At 40.5% G+C, this 24,373-nt stretch overlaps 1 protein-coding gene across 11 annotated transcripts; it reads right to left on the reverse strand.

Moving 5' to 3' along the window:
- Positions 1–215: 215 nt before the first annotated feature.
- Positions 216–21,493, reverse strand: LOC310854435 (pregnancy-specific beta-1-glycoprotein 8). 11 transcript variants are annotated; one of them, XM_083759087.1, is made up of 13 exons: positions 21,410–21,493; positions 20,209–20,523; positions 18,099–18,332; positions 16,432–16,539; positions 5,394–5,471; positions 4,986–5,069; positions 4,640–4,702; positions 4,294–4,356; positions 3,677–3,739; positions 3,346–3,408; positions 2,914–2,976; positions 2,639–2,678; positions 216–2,510 (listed from the first exon to the last, which is right to left on the reverse strand). In XM_083759087.1, exons 1-12 carry the CDS (start codon positions 21,483–21,485, stop codon positions 2,674–2,676), a joined length of 1,215 nt encoding a protein of 404 aa, XP_083615213.1. In that variant the 5' UTR covers positions 21,486–21,493; the 3' UTR covers positions 216–2,510; positions 2,639–2,673. The 11 variants fall into 11 exon arrangements, with proteins under 11 accessions (XP_083615213.1, XP_083615210.1, XP_083615215.1 ...); XM_083759084.1 differs by lacking the exons at positions 16,432–16,539; positions 18,099–18,332; positions 20,209–20,523; positions 21,410–21,493 and adding exons at positions 5,903–6,004; positions 7,653–7,940; positions 8,417–8,722; positions 10,713–10,880; XM_083759089.1 differs by lacking the exons at positions 4,640–4,702; positions 16,432–16,539; positions 18,099–18,332; positions 20,209–20,523; positions 21,410–21,493 and adding exons at positions 5,903–6,004; positions 7,653–7,940; positions 8,417–8,722; positions 10,713–10,880.
- Between the last annotated feature and the right edge of the window lie 2,880 nt (positions 21,494–24,373).

The raw sequence follows: 24,373 nt of genomic DNA on the forward strand, positions 1-24,373 counted from the left end.
ATGCCAGAATCAAGTCTGTCAACAGATGCAAATAGCTGATTCAGAGGTTACGTGAAAGTCACAGAACACCCTCATTGCTTCATCAAACTGTAAATACTGGAAGGTGTCCAAGGGTGCTACAGAACGCCATTATTCCCCTTTTGCAACTACTGTCAACATTTAAAGCTTATATTTCCATTCCTTATAAACAATATTTATATTCAGCCCCATTATTTTATTAAAACACATTATCTCTTTGCCACAAATCCTTAAAACAATATTTTACAGTAATATTACAGACTATATCAAGGCATTTATAGTTTTATACCATTATCATTATATAATATCATCATTTATATCATGGCATTTTCATACAAAACAAATACACAACTGAAAATCACACAAAAATGTATACAAAATGCATCAAATAATAACCCCCATCATTACTGTCCTGATCTCAGTACAATGTTAGTGGTATTATTTACATAAGGCACCTTTTGGACTGCTCGAGAAAAGGGTGTAGCTACATTTTAAAATACCCCGGCCGGTGCACTTAAACCTGATTCTTTTGAGCACTAGGGGTTTGATGACCTCAGCGCACATAAAGTTGGATACCACACGTCACATGCACAAAATATGCTTTCATAATCATACTATATGAGAGACAAAACAAAGACATTTAACATAATACAATCAAAACAGTCTTGATTGCTATCCAACTCCCATCATGGATTTCACATGCATCATAAAAGGTTTAACAGATAAAATATTTTTCTTGCCTGCCCTATTGTCAGATCTAACTCTTCTGTACTCTAGTCCATAAGTCCAATAGGACTAAGTACACAATCATAAAGACCATCAAGCCTGAAGATCACAGTTTAAGATGTGGCAGCTCAGTGATGGAGTTTAAGGATTTACAATAACGTTACACTCCAGGCCAGCAGTGTGACCACACCATCATGTTTTTTTTGGGGTTACACATGTTCTCTGGATGGACACATCTTTGTCTGATTCAATAAGTGTTCTATGACTCCTAAAGGAAACTTCACAAGCATTGAGTAATAGGAAAAGGCCCTGGATGGCATGTCATCTACACAGGAATGCTATGAAGGCACTTTGTGTCTCTACCGTTATCTATGTTTCGCCTGTGATAACATTTACTCCGTGCACACACACACCCCTCCAAAAAAATAAATTACAGAAATATACCACACATTTAAAAAACACAATACTCTTATGAATAAAATAAGACTAAAACAGTGGTTTTAGCACATACAGATTGAAGGTACATTACATTATAGTTAAAAAAATATGATTTAACTGAAACTTGTGGAAATAATGTGACATTTACAGACTAAAACATGAACCATGAAGTTTAAAATTCATCTTCACTGTATGGGAAAGGGCTTGTTGATGATAAATCACAGAGGGCCCTATCTTGCGCAACTCCTTACCCTTATGCCTAAACATGTTCTTTGCCTATTTTGAAAATCATTTTAAAATAGTTCAAATAATGCTACAGTTATTTTCACAATTTACAACGTTTTTCAAAATAGGTCAGATTAAGTCACATAAGGTAAACCACATTACTAGCTTCTGAATCAACCACCTTCTGTACACATGAACCATTTTGGTATAGATTACAAGCGATGGTAAATGGTAATTCTTCAAGACAGTTTGTCTTTTCCAAATGGCTGACTGAATTGACATGATGATGGCACATTACTGAAACTATGTTAAAGCAGCGCTATGCAGTTTATCAGTGGCCACTTGGCACTTAATAACATGGCAGGCAACGTCTTTGGGCCGATTCATACTCCTATTTTACCGCTGTTTCGGTGCTGTAGTGCCGAAATGATTTCGGCTCGTCAGACATTTTCAGTAGCACCGAAGAGCCAACTTTAGGACGGTACCCGCCCCCCCGAACCTCAAATGACGTCAAATTGTAGGCTCTACAGTGCCGAACCGACTTTTATTCGGCTCTAAAATAGGAGTATGAATCGGCCCTTTGACTTCATTACCCAAGAGTTTTTCCTGAGATACATTGTACAATTTGTGTTTTGTTGTTTCTAATCATTTGAATGTTTCTTGCTATTTTTTATTTCTGTTGTATGTAGTAAAGCACTTTGTGAGTTTTCTGTGAAAACTGCTATACAAATAAAATGTACTTACTTACTTAAAAAGTTACATTGTGCTGCTTTAAAGGTGCTCTGCTCTCTAAAGCATGGGAAGAAATGTATTTTAAAAGAAGGTTCCTGAAGCTAAGATCAGGCTGGCAAACGGCGACAACGCGTTTGTGTAACAGTCTGTGTGGTCAAGCAGTGATTTGTGACTCATCAAAACTTTTCAATTTCAGATGCTGCTTTTGTTATTTCAACGGTATAACAGTCATAATTATGGAGGGCAATGCTCCCGATATAGGTTTATATAAACCTTGCCCCTAGGGACAAATGCATTTTTAAAGAGGTGTGTTGCTTTGTTGTTCAAATTAATTTCATTGTGATACAACATCCCTTGTCAGGAGTGGCCACCTGGAACAGATATGAAAGAGAGAGGGGGTTTGGTTAATTGTTGGAAGTATGGAAGTAAGACTGTGACAGAGACAAATTAAGAAAAAACAAATTGAAAATGGTGGTAAACAGAAGAGAAACAGACATACCACAGCAGTGAATCAGGATCAATCTGGTCTGGTGTTCAAGCTTCACACACGCACACGCACACGCACACACACACACACACACACACACACACACACACACACACACACACACACACACACACACACACACACACAAAACAAAAGTCAGCTATTTTGATGAACACTTGAGAAGCAGTTTTCTAGGTATATGATGCTTATGATTGTAAGTGTGTGATAAGTGTTATAAAAAAAACAAAGACAAGAATGAATGAATGATAGAAACCATTAGGACTTACCTCCATTTCCTTCCACTGGTTTATCTCCATCAACGACAAGGGCAGTAGTTTCTTCTGCTCTCACTGAGTAGAGAGGAAAAGATCTGATTCACTTCACATTGTTATACATTCAACATACCTGTCCCTGTGCTTTTCCAAATAACACTAGTTAACACAACACAACTAACATAATAACGAACATAAATTGTCAGAGAGGGAACAAGCGGGTGAGAGGGAGATGTGGTAAGTGAGTGAAAGAGAGACACATGAAGATGAACCACAACACACACACACACACACACACACACACACACACACTCAAAACAAAAGTCAGCTATTTTGATGAACACTTGAGAAGCAGTTTTCTAGGTATATGATGCTTATGATTGTAAGTGTGTTATAAAAAAAAACAAAGACAAGAATGAATGAATGATAGAAACCATTAGGACTTACCTCCATTTCCTTCCACTGGTTTATCTCCATCAACGACAAGGGCAGTAGTTTCTTCTGCTCTCACTGAGTAGAGAGGAAAAGATCTGATTCACTTCACATTGTTATACATTCAACATACCTGTCCCTGTTACCTGTCAGCTATTTTGATGAACACATGAGAAGCAGTTTTCTAGGTATATGATGCTTATGATTGGATCTCTGTGTCCAGCAGAAATACAAGTGTGTTATAAAAACAAAGACACGGATGAAATGTTATTCCTTGTGGAGGAATGTCCTTTTAGCAGACCAGCCTCCACATGGAGGGACATTCAAGAATTAATGAATGACTTACCTCCATTTCCTTCCACTGGTTTATCTCCATCAATGACAAGGGCAGTAGTTTCTTCTGCTCTCACTGAGTAGAGAGGAAAAGATCTGATTCACTTCACATTGTTATGCATTCAAGTTTTGGGGCGTGTACTTCCGGATTTGTTGTCTGATTTATAAAACACAAGCACCTATGATTTATGAATGCTCTCTATAATTCTACTCTTATAATGAGCATTAAGGATCAAATAATATATGAAGATATGGTTGAAATTGGGTGAAGGGCCCTGTCAGCGGGATTAAGTGATTGGAGGTGTATTATGAACACACAGATATCATGTGTTATATGGCTGGTATGCTCATCCCTATGGATACTATTATTATTTTTGAGTGGTGCAACCACTCCTACAACCAGCAATCTCCGTATGTATCATGAGCAGGGGGGGGAATTGCACCACTCGGTTCACACAGGTGTGATTCTTTTATACACACACACACAAAACAAAAGTCAGCTATTTTGATGAACACTTGAGAAGCAGTTTTCTAGGTATATGATGCTTATGATTGTAAGTGTGTGATAAGTGTGTTATAAAAAAAAACAAAGACAAGAATGAATGAATGATAGAAACCATTAGGACTTACCTCCATTTCCTTCCACTGGTTTATCTCCATCAATGACAAGGGCAGTAGTTTCTTCTGCTCTCACTGAGTAGAGAGGAAAAGATCTGATTCACTTCACATTGTTATACATTCAACATACCTGTCCCTGTTACCTGTCAGCTATTTTGATGAACACATGAGAAGCAGTTTTCTAGGTATATGATGCTTATGATTGGATCTCTGTGTCCAGCAGAAATACAAGTGTGTTATAAAAACAAAGACACGGATGAAATGTTATTCCTTGTGGAGGAATGTCCTTTTAGCAGACCAGCCTCCACATGGAGGGACATTCAAGAATTAATGAATGATAGAAACCATTAGGACTTACCTCCATTTCCTTCCACTGGTTTATCTCCATCAATGACGAGGGCAGTAGTTTCTTCTGCTCTCACTGAGTAGAGAGGAAAAGATCTGATTCACTTCACATTGTTATACATTCAACATACCTGTCCCTGTTACCTGTCAGCTATTTTGATGAACACATGAGAAGCAGTTTTCTAGGTATATGATGCTTATGATTGGATCTCTGTGTCCAGCAGAAATACAAGTGTGTTATAAAAACAAAGACACGGATGAAATGTTATTCCTTGTGGAGGAATGTCCTTTTAGCAGACCAGCCTCCACATGGAGGGACATTCAAGAATTAATGAATGATAGAAACCATTAGGACTTACCTCCATTTCCTTCCACTGGTTTATCTCCATCAATGACAAGGGCAGTAGTTTCTTCTTTGGGGCGTGTACTTCCGGATTTGTTGTCTGATTTATAAAACACAAGCACCTACGATTTATGAATGCTCTCGATAATTCTACTCTTATAATGAGCATTAAGGATCAAATAATATATGAAGATGTGGTTGAAATTGGGTGAAGGGCCCTGTCTGCGGGATTAAATGATTGGAGGTGTATTATGAACACACAGATATCATCTGTTATATGGCTGGTATGCTCATCCCTATGGATACTATTATTAATTTTATAATGACATTAATTATAATTATAATGTGTTAATATGAATGGAGGTTCAACTCCAGACCAAGTCACATCACAAACTGCTCAAATGAAGTTCTCAAGCTCACTCACCTTTAGGAAAGATCCATCTCTTCAGAGGCCCAGGGAATTTATCGCTCACAGTGCGAGGAATCTTAGTTCTTAAAGTCTCTGAGATTCAAACACAGCGACAACATAACAATGTTAGAGATGTGCCATCAGTGCCGATAGAATTCTTCCCTTCGTGATACCAATCTTGATACTTGAGCTTGTCTATCAGTAACGATTCAAAAAATGTTTTAATCTAGCACTGGGCATCACCTTAACCACTTTGACCCCATTTGAAAATATATATTGAATCAAAAGAATCAAAAACAAGATTCACACCCCTAGGATCGGTGCTTAGACTCTTGATCCAGAATTTTAGGCTGCAACTGAGTAAATTACTCAGTTGCAGCCTAAAATTCTTCAGAACAATTCTGAACATAACAAAAGTTATGAGCAGCAAATGATTTGACAATGCACGTAGCTGCTGAGCACGAGCAGTAACTGGTAAGCACGTTGTATGTTATGTGTAACCTAAAATTGGTAGAGAAACTTACCAGATGTTTTCAAAGCAATCAGTCCGCCGACAAGGGGAAGAAGCAAAACACCAACCACTCCAAAAACCACAGCAACAGCTGATATAGGTTGTGTAGGATCCACTAAGGAGAAAAACATTATTACATTACTGGGTTTCATTTGCTTTCAAGTAAACAGTTAATTACACCTAAATGTGGGAGACACATTCATGATTTCTGTCTATCTGTCTGTGTGTATATACTGTATGAATGATATGGAATGAACTAGGGATAATGAATGGTTAGCCACACAATACCACATATCTGAAGAGGCTTATTGGTTCATTTAAATACTTAACACAATGGGCAATAACAAAGTAATATCCGACAGCATGTCAGGTAGGTCTAATGAGCTAATGTTAGACACAAGAAAATTAAATGCACAAAGTGTACTTTTAATGGGCTCTATGCACTGTGGTGGAAATTTAGAATGCCATAAGTGGAAAACAATTATACAATTGAATATACACATGATTGGTTACTGTCTTATCATCTCATTTAATCCATCATTCACTATTGCCTCATTTTCAAGTGGCACTGTAGCCTGTATTCTAGAAATGGAAACAAGCACCATGAGCCATTCCCTCTCTCCTAGGGGGGTAGCCCATGGAGTGCAGGACCCAAACCTGTCAGTTGTTTAGCTAGACCACTGTATTTGTGTAAGCTACTCCATTTAGAATCAGACCAGCTTCCTATAGTACGTGCCACATATATCCTGTTGTTCTCTCTCCTCCCACAAACCAAGGAAGGACATGTTTTAGTATGATCACCTGTTACTGACTGTCAATGCTATTCTTGTGAGTGTGTTTGATGAGAATAAAGAGGGAAGGGTTTTCATGGATTGGGAGGAGGGATGATGGAAGTATGCTGTTGCTCTGCTGTAACTTGACGGGAAACATGAAAATAAAGAACGATGCCTGAAACTATTGAGATGAGTCCTGTGTCCTGATATCCTTCACTCTGCTGAGATCGTGAGACTGATAAATGCTCCTACAGCACACATGCCATTTTGGACAGAACTTGGGCCCCTTCCCTACTTCCTTCACAGGTGTTACCGGTGATACTAATGAAGGCTCGGTCCATTTTGGTCAAACAGAATCAGGATGCTGCTATTGTGCATGTTGGCTCACTGGAAACACTCTGCTACACCAGTGGGTCTCAAAGTGTCCTTGAGTGGGTTCCAAATGGCCCTGTACGGGTGTGTAATACTGCGACTGTACAAATGGAACCAAATGGTACACTCTCAAGAGTTATGAGGTCCTTGAAATAAAAAATATTTGAGAACCACTGCACACTATATGGAACAGCCTTAATTAGTATCATTGTTAACGCCTGTGAAGGAAAGACTAGAAGTACAGTAGGAAGAGTTAAAGCCTATTCATAGTCCAGTTCTCGGTGAAGAGGTGACCACCAAGAACTATCACGTCCCGCCACGGTGGTCACCACTCACCGCAAATGTACTCAACATATCTCTCAGTTTTTACTAACCACCGTTTCGGTGTTCACCTCTTCAACGAAAACTGTGTGCATATATAATATTTTTGAGATGGCGGTCCGTGGTAAAATACATATAATTTTGGGGGTCCTTGACATGCAAAGGTTTGAGCACCACTTATATAACAACATACTTTTAAAATATATATATTATCAGAAAACACTCTTATTATCAGAAAACAACTTAGATTAAGAGAGAGTGATTAAATTCCTACACATCGTGGAGTAAAGTACATACCATAAAATAGGTTTGTATAGGGGTCACTCAGCATCTCACCGACCGGGTTTTTCATTTCACAAGAGAATGTTTTGATCGTTTTCCCTTCTTCATTGTTGAAGATAGTCAACTGTTCAGGAGTCTGTGCAGAGTCAATCCATTTCACTTCACCATTCACTTTCATTGTCTTCCAGCGATAGGTTACCGGACCTGCATCTTTGATGTTTCCTTCACAGACCAGAAAGCAATCGGGACTATCAGTTGAACAAGTCAGTGGCTTGTGTTTCACCTCTGGCTTTGGGACATCCACTGTTGAGGAAAAAGGATGAATGTGTGTGAAAACAAAACATGTTAGCTGGGTGATCTTCCTCAGGTTATGGTTATGACACTGATACTCATAGGGGAAGTGTGCTGATTTATTTCTCCCCCCAAAAGATTCCCATTCATGTTCTATGGAAGCAGGCAGCAAAGGACAGTCAAACAGTTGAATGCCTCAACCTTGAGAAGTGAAATGCTAGAAAGCTATGGACCAGAGCTAGGGATATAATATACCCTCTTCAGCTGCTCACAAAGTTCCATTCTCCCGATTTGTAAGTATGACAAGCTGTCATTATTAAAAACTTAAAGGGGTTGGAGTTCTATGTTTTTTTTTACATTTTAAACACAGCTTGTATTCTAGCGACACACACAACAACCACCAGCATCAGACAGTTGGTGGTGAACGTGACTCTGCTTGTATACACTGTACAGTACACCTATCTTTCACTCCCCCAATTCATACTTACCAATGAATACAGTCTTGAAAGTATGGCGCTGCATTCGACCGTTTATCTCCACAGAGTATATGCCACCGTCGATTATGGACATATTCCGGACGACCAACTTGAACGTTGTTTTATTCAAATGTGTGCGGTGCTTGTAGGGCCCGTAGTAATCCACGTCAGGACCATCGGCCTTGTCCCATTCTACTGCCATATCTTGTCCATGTTTCCACATGATGCCAGTGATGGGTCCAGTAACACTGCCAGGGGGGATATTTGGAAGCACTTCAAGCGTTCCTCCCAGTTTTACATATTTCTTTTCTTCCTGGGCTGTGGAGAAAAGGATTTCAGTCAAATTAAACCGCTGTGGTAGCCAATAATCATAATGAACTGTTTAGCAGTAAACTACTCTAGTGTACAAATAACATAATCATAAAATAAACCAAAACACAACAATCTCTTCATGACAAAATCCAAAAGACCCATACATTAATGTGTGTCTTAACTAGTAGGCAGTAGCCTACTAGACCCCAGAATTGAGTCAGGGTAATGGGTATAGACTCTGGTCCATAGCCCTAATGCCTTTGCATTAGGGGGGCTATAGTATGGACCTCAGGGCTATGGACCAGAGCTAGGGTATACTATTCCAATTTCCTGGTCAACTCAACTACAAGTGATTACTCAGCCAAAATGTGTAGGCCTACTTGAAGAGTTCAAGAACTGGAGTAGAAAAAAGTACATGCTTTAAAATATATTTTTTTATAAACTACTGGGTGCCCGTGGGGTTTGTTACACTGTTCAGTGTTCAGTCATTCTGACTGACCAGTGACCACTGTGACCAGGGGGAATTTCCAACATATTCTACTATGCTAAAAAATAAATGATATGCTCAAGTCGGTCTGCTGATGTCAGCTATTTGGAGGAATGTAATATTATATTTATAATTAACCATTCTTCACATTGTCAGTGTTATAAACGATTTAACAGATACAGGCACGCGAGACTCATAATTCACGTGAATATAGCCTGTTAACTTACAATCAAGGAATTCAGCTTACATACCAAACCCATTTACCAACCCCGCCCTCCCCCCCCCCCCCCCCCCCCATTTCAAGTAGGCCTACAACTCAATACAAAAACTGGTAACAGTGAGTGGACACCATAAAGCATTACACTTGTTTACAATATGGCCCACCATTTTCAATTCATCAAAACATTAGAGAAGTACAAATATACACAACTATATAGTCAAAAGGAAATCATCCTAAAGTAACCAAACCAAATAATGCTTGAACGGTTAAACCTAACCTAAATCCTAACCTTAACCAAACCTAACACTATTCCTAAACTTAACCGGATAGCGTTATACCCCAGTCAGTAAAACTATACGCCTAACCCTAGCCATGATTCATGACTCTCGTATTCATACGAGTCATGAATCGAAACTGAAACTGAAGACGAAACTTCACCCTGGTTTTTGCGAACGCTACATTTACAAAGAATTAAAATATATAAACATTCGCATTTCAAATATAAAGTACTCACAAAGTGTCCCACGGGTGTTAGTTAGTAGCAGCGCCAGCGATTAGAATTTCTGCATCCCGCGTTGTTTAATAAAAAGCATTTTTATCCGAGGTGTTATTTTGCCATTGGCTTTCAACTACGCGCCCCTATCGGTCGGGAGGAGGGTGGCACTCGGTGTGTTCGATATAGGTACGCTGACTGCCCTGCCAATACAGACTAATAGGCGAGTGCGCTCCCGGTGTGCAACTGTGGATTTCCCAAACGAACCCCGTTTGAAAAAAGTAGCCGGGGAGCTCGGACAAAAATGCTTTTTATTAAACAACGCGGGACGCAGCAATTCTAATCGCTGGCGCTGCTACTAACTAACACCCGTGGGACACTTTGTGAGTACATTTGAAATCTGAATGTTATACGGAATATATACGGAAATCTTGTAAATGCAGCGAGCGCAAAAAACAGGGCAAAGTTTCTGCATGATAATCATCATGGCAGTCATGTTCCAGGGCTAGCCTAACCCTAGCCCTGAAACGGAAACATGCATTTCTAACCTTATTCTCAGTAAAACAAAATAAAGAATGGATATATAATTACATTTGTTCGCGCATTGTACACTTACTGTAGGCTACCGTGACTGCAGCCGATAGCCCATTTGGCTGAATTTCTTAAGCAAAGATTATTACAATAATTGAACTTTTGTGGGGGGTTTTAAACCAGAAAGACCCGAACATGAGTAGGGTGTGCCCATGGCTGCAGAGCCACATTAAAAGTATTGTAGTGACTTAAACTTCTCCTATACCTGATGTCGGGATGAGTCCGGCTGCTGTCAACACACAGACGAACCACACAGCTCTGAGGAGACGCGCCGTCATGTTGATGATCGATCAGTAAAACATCAATGCATATTACTAGTTACTAACAATACACAACACAACCATACAGGGCAGGCACACACAAACGTTAATGGCGGACTAGTGTCTTCTTGGGTAAGTTGGGGAGGCAATATGGTTTCCTGTGGGGGTTAGTCTCTTCATTGTGAGAGGCGTTCCCGCCCCCGGGGGATCGAAACCGAAAGTAAACTAGAATCACTATGTTATAACAAAACAATATCCAGTGGTGGAAAAAGTACTTAAATGTTTTACTTAAAGGACAACTTTGGGTTTTTTCAACCAAGGTTCATGTTTTAGGTTGTTATTAGTGTGACGAGTGTTATTTTCTCCGAACAGTTTGACTTTGAACCATACATTATTTAAGTGCCCCATCTAGTGTCCAGGCAGAGGTACTACAAATACTGTACACCTGTTTAATCATAATTTTGTTTTATCAGTTAAATCAAATGTTGTTAACCACAGCACAGACCCCAGAACAGTTTGACGTGCCTTGAGGACCGGGCTAATTTCTAGATACTGAGCAAAGAGTTCATAATTGGAAGTTGGGAAGGGGCAGTTACGGTTTCAGAATCTCAACAAAAGATGCCAGTGTTTAAAGATCTGTAGGTGACTGATTATTTATTTGAACGAGATTTTCCCTTGAAAGAGAAATACAGTACATACATACAATAAAGTCAAAGTCTTATGTTATGCATTTCCATTGTGATGTGGTCCTTGGTCTATACAAACAGCCCACTCTAAACTATACAACTATAAGATCTTTTAACAGCATAAATAAATAACTTTAACTGAAAACTGTGTTAATCTACAACACTATCTAAAAGGTAGGAGCCACGTTTTGTCGTTTTTTAGTATATGATTATACTTACGCTCTTGATGGGCAGAAAAAAAAAATCCAATTAACTGCTCCACATCTAAAAGAGCATTTACCCATATTTATTCTGCACTTGGGCGAGTAAATGCAATGCTGGCTCTGGTATAATGGGTAATCCATAAAATACTCTGGGCCCTGTGAGTGTAGATGTTAAGCATCATATTAAAGGACAACTTTAGTTTTTTTCAACCAACGTTCATGTTTTAGGTTGTTATTAGACAAAGTAAAAGATGAGTGTTAATTTTTTTTCATTTGCTGCTTTCTTTCGTTTTCGAGCATGGGGCTAAATATGTATTTTTTCACAAAATGTTATGGTGATTTATTTGGTTACAGAAGATCAAAGGATCTACTGAATGTGAAGGTAGCCTACTGGGGGAAGGCTTATACTGTGTGTATAGGCTCAATATGTCAGTTTGACACATTCAGTAGATCCTGTGATCTTTTGTGGCCAGATGTAATTTCTTGGGGTTTATTAGGACTATAGTAAATAATAAAATAATAAATCGACATAATATTTTGTATTTTTTTTTTTACATATTTAGCCCCATGCTCGAATGCCCCCGCCCCCCTGTCAAAAACTTCTAAAATCCCCAAAACGAAAGAAAGCAGCAAATGAAAGAAAATTAACACTCACCTTTTAGTTTCTCTAATAACAACCTAAAACATGAACCTTGGTTGAAAAAAACTAAAGTTGTCCTTTAAGCTGGAGTTGGACAAACCTAGCTTGTATTTTTTAACCCATTCTGAACGGGCACCCATTTTGGTGTCAGCATCATGTTATGCTTTAGCTATTTAAAAATAGCAGATCTACAAGCTCATATCGCGCCACCGAGTGGCGCGATACGAGCTTGTAGGTCTGCTATTTTTGAAAAATCGAAGAGCGACTGACATTTTTAGAATCTGATCTCAGGTCAGAATGGGTTCATCAGACCAGTGTGTGTCCGGCGGAAACCTCGTATGAATCTGATCTCAGGTCAGAATGGGTTAACCCATGTGCTCTCTGGAGGCTATAGCCAGTTCACTTGTGCTTTGTTGCTTTGACTATGTAATCTGTCCTTGTTATGGTGATCTGACCAACCTTTTAGTTGTATACGTTTGTTTTTGGGGAAACCTGCAATTTCAGATTGCCATAACAAGAACAGATTACATAGTCAAAGCAGCAAAGCAGCAAAAGTCCTGTTATAATTGTGTTCTGCCATACGTGCTTCTGTTTAGCACGTCCGATTGATAACATACACTGTACTGTACTGTACTGTATGATGAGTAACATCAGTAGTCCACGCGAGGGTCCACGCGTGCTAGAATGGAAAAATGTCCAAGGGTTATATACAACTATCCTGAACCAAACATTTTAAAGAATATAAAAATAGCACAACAAACAGCATGCAGAGACAAATCAACACAGTATTCTATACAATTCTGATCCAAGGAATGAATTAAAATGTGAATTATTAATATTCAAGCCCACCTTGACCCTACTTCTTCAGGACAAAAACAGGGAGAAATCTATGTAGGCTACTGTAGAAGCAAGGGGTCCATGCAATAGGGTGGGTTTGTTTTCACTACCTGTTTTTTCTAGGCTAGAACCTTTTCTTGCACCTATCCCAAACCCAAAATACAATAGTACAGGCAATCTATGGAATAAAAAGGGGTCAACCTCAAACAAATTGAAAAATAAAATAAAATAAACTCAGCTGATTTTGTATCTTCAAAATATCCTGAATAACAGAAAGAAAGTTGCCCAAATGTGCACTGACCTCTTACATATTTTGTCAAGATGGCTATTTAGCCCAAGGAGTGTTTTTCGTGCAAAACTAATGGTTTCAAAACTTTCCCCTCAGACAATTCCAGGCAACTTTTCTTCTGTTATTCAGGATATAGTGAAGATACAAAATCAGCTGAGTTATTTTTTGTTGCAATTAGTTTGAGGTCAAATTACATTATTACTGGACTACAGTGGGATGCAATGGAAATATTACGTTGGTCAGACCTGGCAGACCCTCCGATTTGGAGCGGGTGTATTCCACATAAAGTTAGAGAATGAAAACCTACTAGTTTTTATGACTGTAGTCACTTTAACAGAATTAATAAACCCTACAAGGGAAGGTTTGACCACCATTCCAGGTCCCTCTTTGTAAAATTATGTTGTAACAATAACATGGATACCTAGGTATGTAAAGTGTTCTTGGTCAACCTACGAACTGATTGTAGGTATTTTGCTTAACTACTGTAACAGGGAATAGAAGAGAGAACAGCTTCAGTGTGTGTAGCCTAAGATCTTTTCAAAAGAGGTCTCTATGTCTAAAGATAAAGAACATTAATTGTATGTGTTTTGTTATTCTTAGAGTTCCATGACAAAAACAAATCAGTATCAAAATACAATATTCTCTGTGTATGCATCCTCTTCTACCGCAATAGTGTCAACCATTGTATACCATGTACCGGTAATCCAGTAGGTCAGTAGTAGCAGGTATACAGACCTCAGAGTAACAGATGGGTTTCATAGTATATCGCAGGGTTGCAGGATTAGGAAAAGTGCATGAAGGAGAGTCAAATTAAACCCGGTTATGTAAACAAGCATGTTAGCCTGTAGAATGTTCTGGGAGTGCATCACACCGATCATGGCTTTGGAGAGTTTCTTTGCGCTCAGAGATGTTCAGATCACCAGAGTCAGACTGTTTTGGAGAAACAGCCTGCTTATGAAGTGCTCCAGGTGAATTCTCAGGAGGTGTAGTGTTGGTGGAAGCGGTGTCAGGGAGGGCTGCATTTTCACATGCTGGTGGGGTTCGGGGCGGTGGCAAAGTCTCCGTTTTGGCTGTGTCAGAATGGTACACCTCCTCTCTGTCCTCCTCCTCTGTCCTCATTATCTCCTCCCTCCTCCATTCTGTCCTCCTCTGTGTTGTCCTCCTCTCTAATCTGCTCCTCACTTGCAGCCGCTGCGCTGGGACAGCGGACGTGTGCGCCCGGCGAGACGGGGGCAGATCCACTCAGGCTGTCCTCCGAGGCCGGCCACGCATCACCTGCTGCGTCCTCCGTCCCGTTTTGACGTTCACTCCCTTCCGCCCGCGCTACACACTCGCCTCCGCCGGACGCAACCTGCACCTCCCTGAGCTCCCTCGCATCCTCTGTGACTTGTCCTCCTTCACTCACCATCCCCTGCTCCTCAGCCTCTCCTCCCGCGTCCTCTCCTCCCGTCGGGTTCTCTGGTGTTGGATCCTTGTTGGGCGCGTGCAGAGAGAGCCTCGGGGGTTTCGGCGGGGCGGGTGACCTTTGAGGGACATCCCTCGTGCCCTCCGGCACCGATGTGTCATGTGCGGACACGTCGTCCCTCGTCCCGCTGTTCAGGTGCAAGAACGATGTCCTTTTGACTTTGTGTGTCCTTTGTCCATTATTGTCGTTATCTTTCGCCTGTGGGTCATTGTTGGACGTGTTCTGTAACAATGGTACATTTTCACTAGCATTTTCTAGCATTTTAACCTTTCCTTTGTTGGCAACAGCAGGTGAACTGGACTGATCTTCTCTTATGGCTTCAGGATTGGATGGGTCAGTACCACTGGAACATGTATCTGTGGTGGTACATACAGTAGTTGGAGAATAAATAAAGAACAAAACAAATGTCAGCTATTTTGATGAACACATGAAAAGCAGTTTTCTAGGTATATGATGCTTAATTGGATCTCTGTGTCCAGCTGAAATACAAGTGTGTTATAAAAACAAAGACACCGATGAAGTGTTATTCCTTGTGAAGGAATGTCCTTTTAGCAGACCAGCCTCCACATGGAGGGACATTCAAGAATGAATGAATGAATGATAGAAAATGATTGGTGGATCTCCATCACCGACTGCTGTCACTGAGTAGAGAGGAAAAGATCTGATTCACTTCACATTGTTATGCATTCAAGTTTTGGGGCGTGTACTTCCGGATTTGTTTTCTGATTTATAAAACACAAGCACCTATGATTTATGAATGCTCTCTATAATTCTACTCTTATAATGAGCATTAAGGATCAAATAATATATGAAGATATGGTTGAAATTGGGTGAAGGGCCCCGTCTGCGGGATTAAATGATTGGAGGTGTATTATGAACACACAGATATCATGTGTTATATGGCTGGTATGCTCATCCCTATGGATACTATTATTAATTTTATAATGACATTAATTATAATTATAATGCGTTAATATGAATGGAGGTTCAACTCCAGACCAAGTCACATCACAAACTGCTCAAATGAAGTTCTCAAGCTCACTCACCTTCAGGAAAAAACCATCTCTTCAGAGGCCCAGGGAATTTATCCCTCAAAGTGGGAGGAATCCTATTTCTGAAAAGCTCTGAGATTCAAACACAGCGACAACATAACAATGTTAGAGATGTGCCATCAGTGCCGATAGAATTCTTCCCTTCGTGATACCAATCTTGATACTTGAACTTGTCTATCAGTAAAGATAAAAAATGTTTTAATATAGCACTGGGCATCACCTTAACCACTTTGACATCATTTGAAAATATATATTGAATCGACCCCAAGAATCAAAAACAAAATAAGATTCACACCCCTAGGATCGGTGCTTAGACTAGACATTTTAGGCTGCAACTGAGTAATTTGCAACAGTGGTATCAGAACAATTCTGAACATAACAAAAATGATGAGCAGCAAATGATTTGACACTGCACGTAGCTGCTGAGCACGAGCAGTAACTGGTAAGCAATTTGTATGTTATGTGTAACCTAAAATTGGTAGAGACACTTACTAGATGTTTTCACACCAATCAGCCAGCCGACAAGGAGGAGAAGAAGCAAACCACCAACCACTCCAAAAACCACAGCAACAGCTACTGGTATAGGTAGTGTAGGATCCACTTAGGAGAAAAACATTATTACATTACTGGGTTTCATTTGCTTTCAAGTAAGTTAATTACACCTAAATGTGGGAGACACATCCATGATTTCTGTCTATCTGTCTGTGTGTATGAATATATATATATATATATATATATATATAGTATACTGTATGAATTATATGGAATGAACCAGGGATAATGAATGGTTAGCCACACAATAACACATATCTGAAGAGGCTTATTTGGTTCATTTAAATACTTAACACAATGGGCAATAACAAAGTAATATCAGACAGCATGTCTAATGAGCTAATGTTAGACACAAGAAAATGAAATGCACAAAGTGTACTTTTAATGGGCTCTATGCACACATGCCATTTTGGACAGAACTTGTCCCTTCCCTCCTTCAGGTGTTACCGTTGATACTAATGAAGGCTCGGTCCATTTTGGTCAAACAGAGTCAGGATGCTGCTATTGTGCATGTTGGCTCACTGGAAACACTCTGCTACACCAGTGTGTCTCAAAGTGTCCTTGAGTGGGTTCCAAATGGCCCTGTACGGGTGTGTAATACTGCGAGTGTACAAATGGAACCAAATGGTTCCACTTGTACACTCTCAAGAGTTATGGGGTCCTTGCACACTATGGAACCAAGGGGCCAGTGAGGCGCTCCAACGTTGAAGCACTGGGCCCTAGTGGTAAGAGGAAGGACTGCAGGCGGACCCGTGGATTCATGACGAGGAAATCCCGTGCAGCTGGGCTTTAACATTGAGCGCTCGGTTGCACTTCCGCATTTGGGTGTCCAAATCGAAAAAAGGCGGAAGTAGACAGTCCTTCCGGGTGCTTCAAAACGCCACTGAGCAACTTCCACTGACATGAATAGCGGAGGGGGCGGAGCTTCGCGCCAGATCAGTCTCTATCCTTTTAATACTCTATGTATGGAACAGACCCTTAATTAGTATCATTGTTAACGCCTGTGAAGGAAAGAGAGTTTAATGTTGAGTTCCCAGTGTTCATCTGCACACATCTGAAATGATTCGGTTCATAAACGTGTGGCCCACATAACTGTGTCCACACGCATCCCCACTTGACTGTCAAACAGCAAACTAGCTGTTGCAGGATCACACTTGTTTATGCGTATGTCCTCTGTCTTACTGACAGGCATCTGTCTGTCCATTAATGGGCTATTATCTATGACAAGATTCCCCCCGAGCAAGAAAATTATGTCCCCCTCACTCATTGTAAGCCTGTCTGGCTGAAAGCATCTTATAGCACAGTAATTCACGAACCTATTAGCTCAGGACCCAAAAAAAGAAAATTGATATTTGCACTGGGACCCAAACTAGTGAAAATAGCAGATCTACAAGCTCACGTTTTAAAACATTTGTGGATTTCTTTCTTGTATTTCATCACGATTGTCACGAATAACGCATGTTATTAATTCATGGAAATTTAGATTTTTAGAAACCCATAAAAATGTGTCCGCGGCTCACAAATGGGTCCTGACCCAATGTTTGGGAACCAGTGTTATAACAACAGACTCAAATGTTATAACAATCATCCTTGGGGTTCTTTCTTACCACACTCCGACGTAGTGTTAAAGTTACGTCGTTCACGACTGACCGGGTTCGTCACCTCACAGGTGTACACGCCCTCCTCTGTGGTGGTAATAACCACAGACTCCTGCTGTTCTTTGCTCAGGCCGAGCCCTGACCAGCGGTACTGCAGCTGACTGCCCTGGGCTGCTGAGCAGCGGAGAGTCACTGCAGTGTCGTTGGAGCGGTCACACGTGATCTCAGGCTTGGATGCCGGCTCTGTAGAAACATTCAGAGAGAGAGATGGTAAGACATAGTTAGAAAGAAATACATTTACACCCTACTACACGAGTGGTTCCCAAACGGTTTTAGCTCAATACCAAAAAAAAGAACTCATGAATGGATGAAATATATATTTATTGAATATAAAATGAGCAATATATTTATTATGGTTGTCAAACATTGTCAAACAACTGTTTCCTGAATGATAATGTTTATTTATTTATTTATATAGCGCATTTCTAGACAAAGTCACAAAGTGCTTTACATCAAGAGAAAACAACAAAAGAACAATCCATGCAATAGCAGGCATCAAAATACACAACATACACAATACAAAAATGACAATTAAGAAAAGGCTTTAACATAAAGTTGGGTTTTCAGGAGAGATTTAAACGTGGATACTGATTTTGCATATCTTAGGTTAGTGACAAGCTGAGCTGCAGGCGTCTCCAGGAGGGCCTTGTCTCAGGACCTGAGTGGGCGCACAGGCCTGTAGGGTTTCAGCATGTCAGAGACAGCTAGGAGCTAAGGAGGAGTAAAAAATTTAAATAAATTCTGAAACTAACGGGTAACCAATGGAGAGTAGCTAATATGGGGGTGATGTGGTCGCGTCTTTTGGAGTTGGTTAACAGTCTAGCAACTGAGTTTTGTCCTAATTGTAGGCGGGATAACGATTTTTTGCAGAGACTGGAATAAATAGAGTTACAATAATCTAGACGAGAAGAAATAAAAGCATAAATTACATTTTCTAAGTCCACAGGTGACAGGATTTTTTTTTATTCTGTCTATATTCCTTAATTGTTAGTAGCATGTTTGAACGACTCGTGTTATTTGGGGAGTAAAGGAGAGGCCAGAGCCGAACAGCACACCTAAATTACCTCCTTCACATTGGGTGATAGGCTACCAAGCTCAGGAACGAGTGCCTGTGTGGAGTTCGGGGGACCAAAGATGATGATCTCCGATTTTGTCTCATTCAACTGTAAAAAGTTGAGGGTTAGGGCTACATCCAGCCCTTAATGTCAGTGAGACAGTCAGTGAATGAACTTGCTTTGCGCATGTCTGTGACAGGCGCAGCGCTCATATCTACAAGCTCACAATAGTGTCGCTTCGCACCATGTTGTGAGCTTGTAACTAGTAACTGTAACTTGTTCACTAGTAACCACGTCATTGGGAAACAGTGGGTCGGGACCAATTTGTGGGTCACAGATAATTTGTTATGGTGGACGAAATCAACAATGGAATGATGAAGGAGAAGAGGTGTGAAAGAACAAAGAAAACAACTTAAATCAGAGAGAGAGAGGGGGGGGGGTGTGAGTGGGGGAGGGAAGAGTGCAGGAGGGAGGAAAGATGTCTGGAATGTAGAAATTATTAGAGGCAAAGCTAGTGAGATTCTGATCTGATGAGTCACTTGTGTGTGTGCATGCGCACGCACGCACACTCCTTATCTTGTGGTTATCTTTGTGGTTATTGGTTAACTCGACTGATTGAACCTCATTACAGCTGTGTATTACTTAAACGTTCATGTTTCCACAGACCACCAGCCAGGTACTCTGGCACAAAATATTTTAAGGTGGGGGTCCAAATACATACAGGAGAAGGCCTAGTCTGCACACTGTTTTGCGGACAACATCTCCTTCTCCTGTACCGTATCTTTTTGTTCAGCACTTGAACGTTTTTTTTAGAGATGTGAGTACTTTCTTTTGGATTTAGGTCCAAATACATACACACATCCTTGACATGATCTTTTTTGAGAATCACTGACAGTAAAGACATTTTGGCGATGGCATGTGTTATGGACGTGATGTTATGGATTGCACGTGTGGCCAGCTAAATTAGTTATGTTAATAAACAAATGGTTCTTCTCAGCACTTACCAAGCACTTCCACCAATTCACTGTGGCGATGGAGCCTCTTATCAACGGTGTACTCTATCTCATACAAGCCGCTTAAGGCTGTTGTCAGCCCCCTGATGGTGAGCTCTCCTGTCGCGGCGTTGAGAGTGACTGTGCCCTTGAACTTGTTGTATTCTCTGTAGATGGGTTGAGCTGCAGGGTCGCCAGGGTTGCCCTCCCACTCAACGGCCTTGTTCTTGCCGTGAGTCCAGAGGATGTCAGTAGGAGTCCCGGTCATCGCAGGACTCAGGGTAACACTCTCGCCTCTGGAAACGTAGCGAGGTTTGCTGGACTCAGCTGTGGAAAAGATGTATCGTTTGTCATTCTTTTAGACCTGCAGGGAATTCAAGAGCAGTGTGTGTGTGTGTGTGTGTGTGTAGAGTTGGAGACCAAGTTACGAGGTCAAGTTAACATGGTTTAAGTGTCTGAAAGTACACATTAATCCAGAATATTATTAGAAAATAAGGATGAGCATAAAACAAACGAACAAACATGCATTACACAACACCAATGATGGTGATGAGTGTCAACCACGTTTTGTGGCTATCTATGAAATCTATGAAAAGCCGGTTCTGCAAGTTTACACAATACACAATGTTATTCAAAATATTGGTATATGGTAGGTCCCTGTTCCATCTCTCTCAGCTAAAGGAGAACTGAAAAACTCTAAAGACCCCTGCTCTGAATACCCCTCCCCTCACAGAGCAAGTACATCATGCACATAACCGGCTGAAGGGCAAAGCGCCCCTCGAACTGATAAAACTGGCTTTTACCAATGAAATCTCAGTCAGTTAGCGACTGAGGAGCGTATAAATGATACATGGACTTTGGAACTTGGACTGATAATAGCTAACCTACGTTCAGAGAGCATGAAACTATATCCTGGCTGTACCGACGCCCCTCGGCCTATATGTTTCTTTTCCCTTTTTACCTCCCTTTAATATGATGAATTCCCGTTCTGTTCTTTGACTATAGCCTATAGAAGTGTCTATATTTGTACGTCTCTAAATGTTTTGATGAATTGAACAAGGTGGACCCTCTTGTAAACAAGTGTAATGCTTAATTGGGTCGTCCACTCACAGTTAAGTCTTTGTATTGAGTTTGTGCTTGAAATGTACTGTAATTCTGCAAACTGTTAATAAATATTTCAATCAATAAATCAGGCTACTAGAGGCCTACTCACCATTGTCGGCTTCTCCAAAAAAGATGTAGAAAACGATGATTGTTATTACTACGACCGGAAAGCTTCCAAAAGCCATATTGCACACGCTGCCACAGTGATGCCCAAAGTGAAAGTGAAAGTAAACATGCATGCACCTGGTCCTGGTGCGGTTGCCTTTTGATGGTATGGCCATAGCCTACTAGTTACGTATGAATTCAAGTCAAGATCAGTCTGGTTCACAAGATTCGATACACCAAAGATACCCATGTACCTGTCTAAATACTTACGAAGTCCACACGCACAACACCAGAGGGAGTTCAACAAACCATGTGCAACACAGATTCGGCACAAATGTAAGGGTCTAAATTCATTTCGCTCCTATGCCACCAAAATGTGGAACGCGAACGCCCCACCAACAGTCATTAAGACATGCGAATCCCTTGACTCCTTCAAAGGGCCCGCTCTCAAAGGGCACCTATCCGGACGCTGCAATTCGAAACCCACCCCTTTTCCCCCTCACTGTAAGTTTTTTCCCCCTTTTTATAGCCTACCTCCACTATGATTTCCTGCTTTTGGCTATATATTTGTACCGTGAGTCAATGGCAAAGCTTTTGGAGTCAATTTGAGACAGCAGACAAAAACACGAGTCTCAGTAAGTCTGATTAATTCACATATTTAAAGTCATTCTTAAGTGGCACAGCGGCTATGTAGTCGCGGGATTGGCTTTATCAGACCAGAATTAATGCCATTACAATGCTTACCAGTCGTTTTGGGCGCAAAGATCTAATAATTAATGCCCACATGAACAAACTGTTAAATCTGACTCCAGTTAAAAGGGCCACAGATGTGATTGCATTACGCAAACTGTATGATGACATTGAGATACAAGTATTAAAGAAGCCTAGATTCAATGGGAGTTGTATCCGACACGTATGGAAACGTATTGTGCCCAATTCTCATGAAAATGATACCGCAGGAAATCACGTTCACTCGTCAAACTGGCGGTGGTGAGGATGGTGATGGAAATAATACGTTCAGTGTAAAAACCTAATGTCATTTGTACAAAAAGGAGTGGAGAGCCGTGAGAGAACGGCCAATATTACGCAAGGAACGCATGAACCCCCATGATAATCAAGAGAGCGCTCAGAGCGCAACTGGGAGAAAAGAACGGAAAAAGGAAAACCTACAGCGGCGGCGCTGCCTCCACAGCTGCATTCCATGCTGCGAGTTTCAGAGATGATTCAAAATGCATATTCTGTAATGGTAAATGGTAATCACAAATCCAAGAACTGTACTGAACTAAGAAGAGAAACACTGAGGAAACAAGGCAGGTGTTTTGTTTGTCTGGTAGGCAGGCATGTCGCGCGTAATTGTAGAACGCAGGGCATTCACTGTGAAGAGTGCGGGCGCAGACACCACAAAACAGTTTGCAATCAAACAGCCAGTCAATATACAGCGCATGATAGACGCGCCGACCACGGCAACGACAGACAGGCTGACCACAGTGTTGCAGTCAACTAAAGAATATTTTATTGTTGTATTCTGGACTCTTAGATCTCTAACTCTTGACAGTGTAAAATGAAACCAACTGGTTTCATTTGGTCCATTTGGTTTCATTTTACACTGTCAAGAGTTCGAGTTCTCACTAGAGCAGAAAACCACTGCTCTAGTGACAACATAGAAATATAATGTTTGCAGCTGATCTGCAACAATCCCCATTCATTCCCGATACTTTCTCTTTAAATAGAACATTGTTGCCACCTACTGGGCATGTGCTATTACTGCAGCATTAAACCAGTCCAGCTCAGTCATGATAGAGATGCTTGGTTTTTGGAGTTGGAACTTAACCCATCTTCTGTGGGTGAAAGTAACTCACCGATGTTCTGTTGTAGTCTTAGATGCATACAATGTATTATTAGCCTATACTTGCATATTACTTCATCAAAATATACTTCAAGTACCAAAAGTAAAACTTTTTAGGCAGGTCCCATTTCACAGGTTTTCAAATGTCTAAAAGTTCTTTGAAAATGTCAGAGCTACAAGCTCACTTTGGCAATTTGAAAATAGCCGAAGTGAGATTGAAGATCTGATCAGAGCTAATAAACAAAATGTACAAAGTAACTATAACTAAAGTTTTCAAATAATTAAGATCATTTGTATCACTCCCTCAGCTCTTGTCCAAAAATGAGTCAGTTGTTCTGCATACTGCTGGATTTATTGAAACCACCGTTGAACTGGTAACAAACACATAAATGCTTAGACATGGCATAAATATAATACAGCACATAATTATAAATGAAAGAAAATACATAAACATTTGTCAAGTGACAGGTGTGCACCTATGTCTACCAATCTACCCGACACCAGACGGCCATATAAAGGGTTCCACATTAGCCAAAACAACGGCACTGCCGGCCCAACTTTGACATGCATTGAATAAGCATATGAGCAATAACTGAAATTAAATACAAAACAAATGACAGCAGTTTATACAATTCGCCTCTGGCTGTGGAGTAGAAGTAAAATACTCAGCATGTCTGAAAGAAATTCTTTCAATAATCTCAAAGTTCACAGGCCAACGTACAAAAATAGCATAACTCTGGTAAGTGCTGTTGGGGATACAGTAGTCTCACGTAGCCAGACAACTATTCCACAATCTCCCAAAGCTATAAATATGACAAAAAAAAAATGACAACTGAAACGGCTACTGTTGATTTAAAGGAGCAGAATATCTGACTTTCAACTGAAGACGGACATTTCAAAGGCAGTACAATGTACAGTCAAGTGAAACTGCATAACTAACAAGTACTGTAGGTTATGACAAAAACCTGGTTACAGCCAGGGTTCCCCGTTTGAGAGATACAGCCAGTTTAGGACACAAACTTGAGTCAGATGATTTGCCTCCTTGTGAATAATGCATTCATACAGGGACATCCAGAAAGAAACACTAAACACACAAACCGTATCAGCAGTCCGTTTCTGCTC

Source organism: Protomyctophum parallelum (genome assembly GCF_964188405.1).
Source record: "Protomyctophum parallelum genome assembly, chromosome: 23".
NCBI lineage: Eukaryota > Metazoa > Chordata > Actinopteri > Myctophiformes > Myctophidae > Protomyctophum > Protomyctophum parallelum.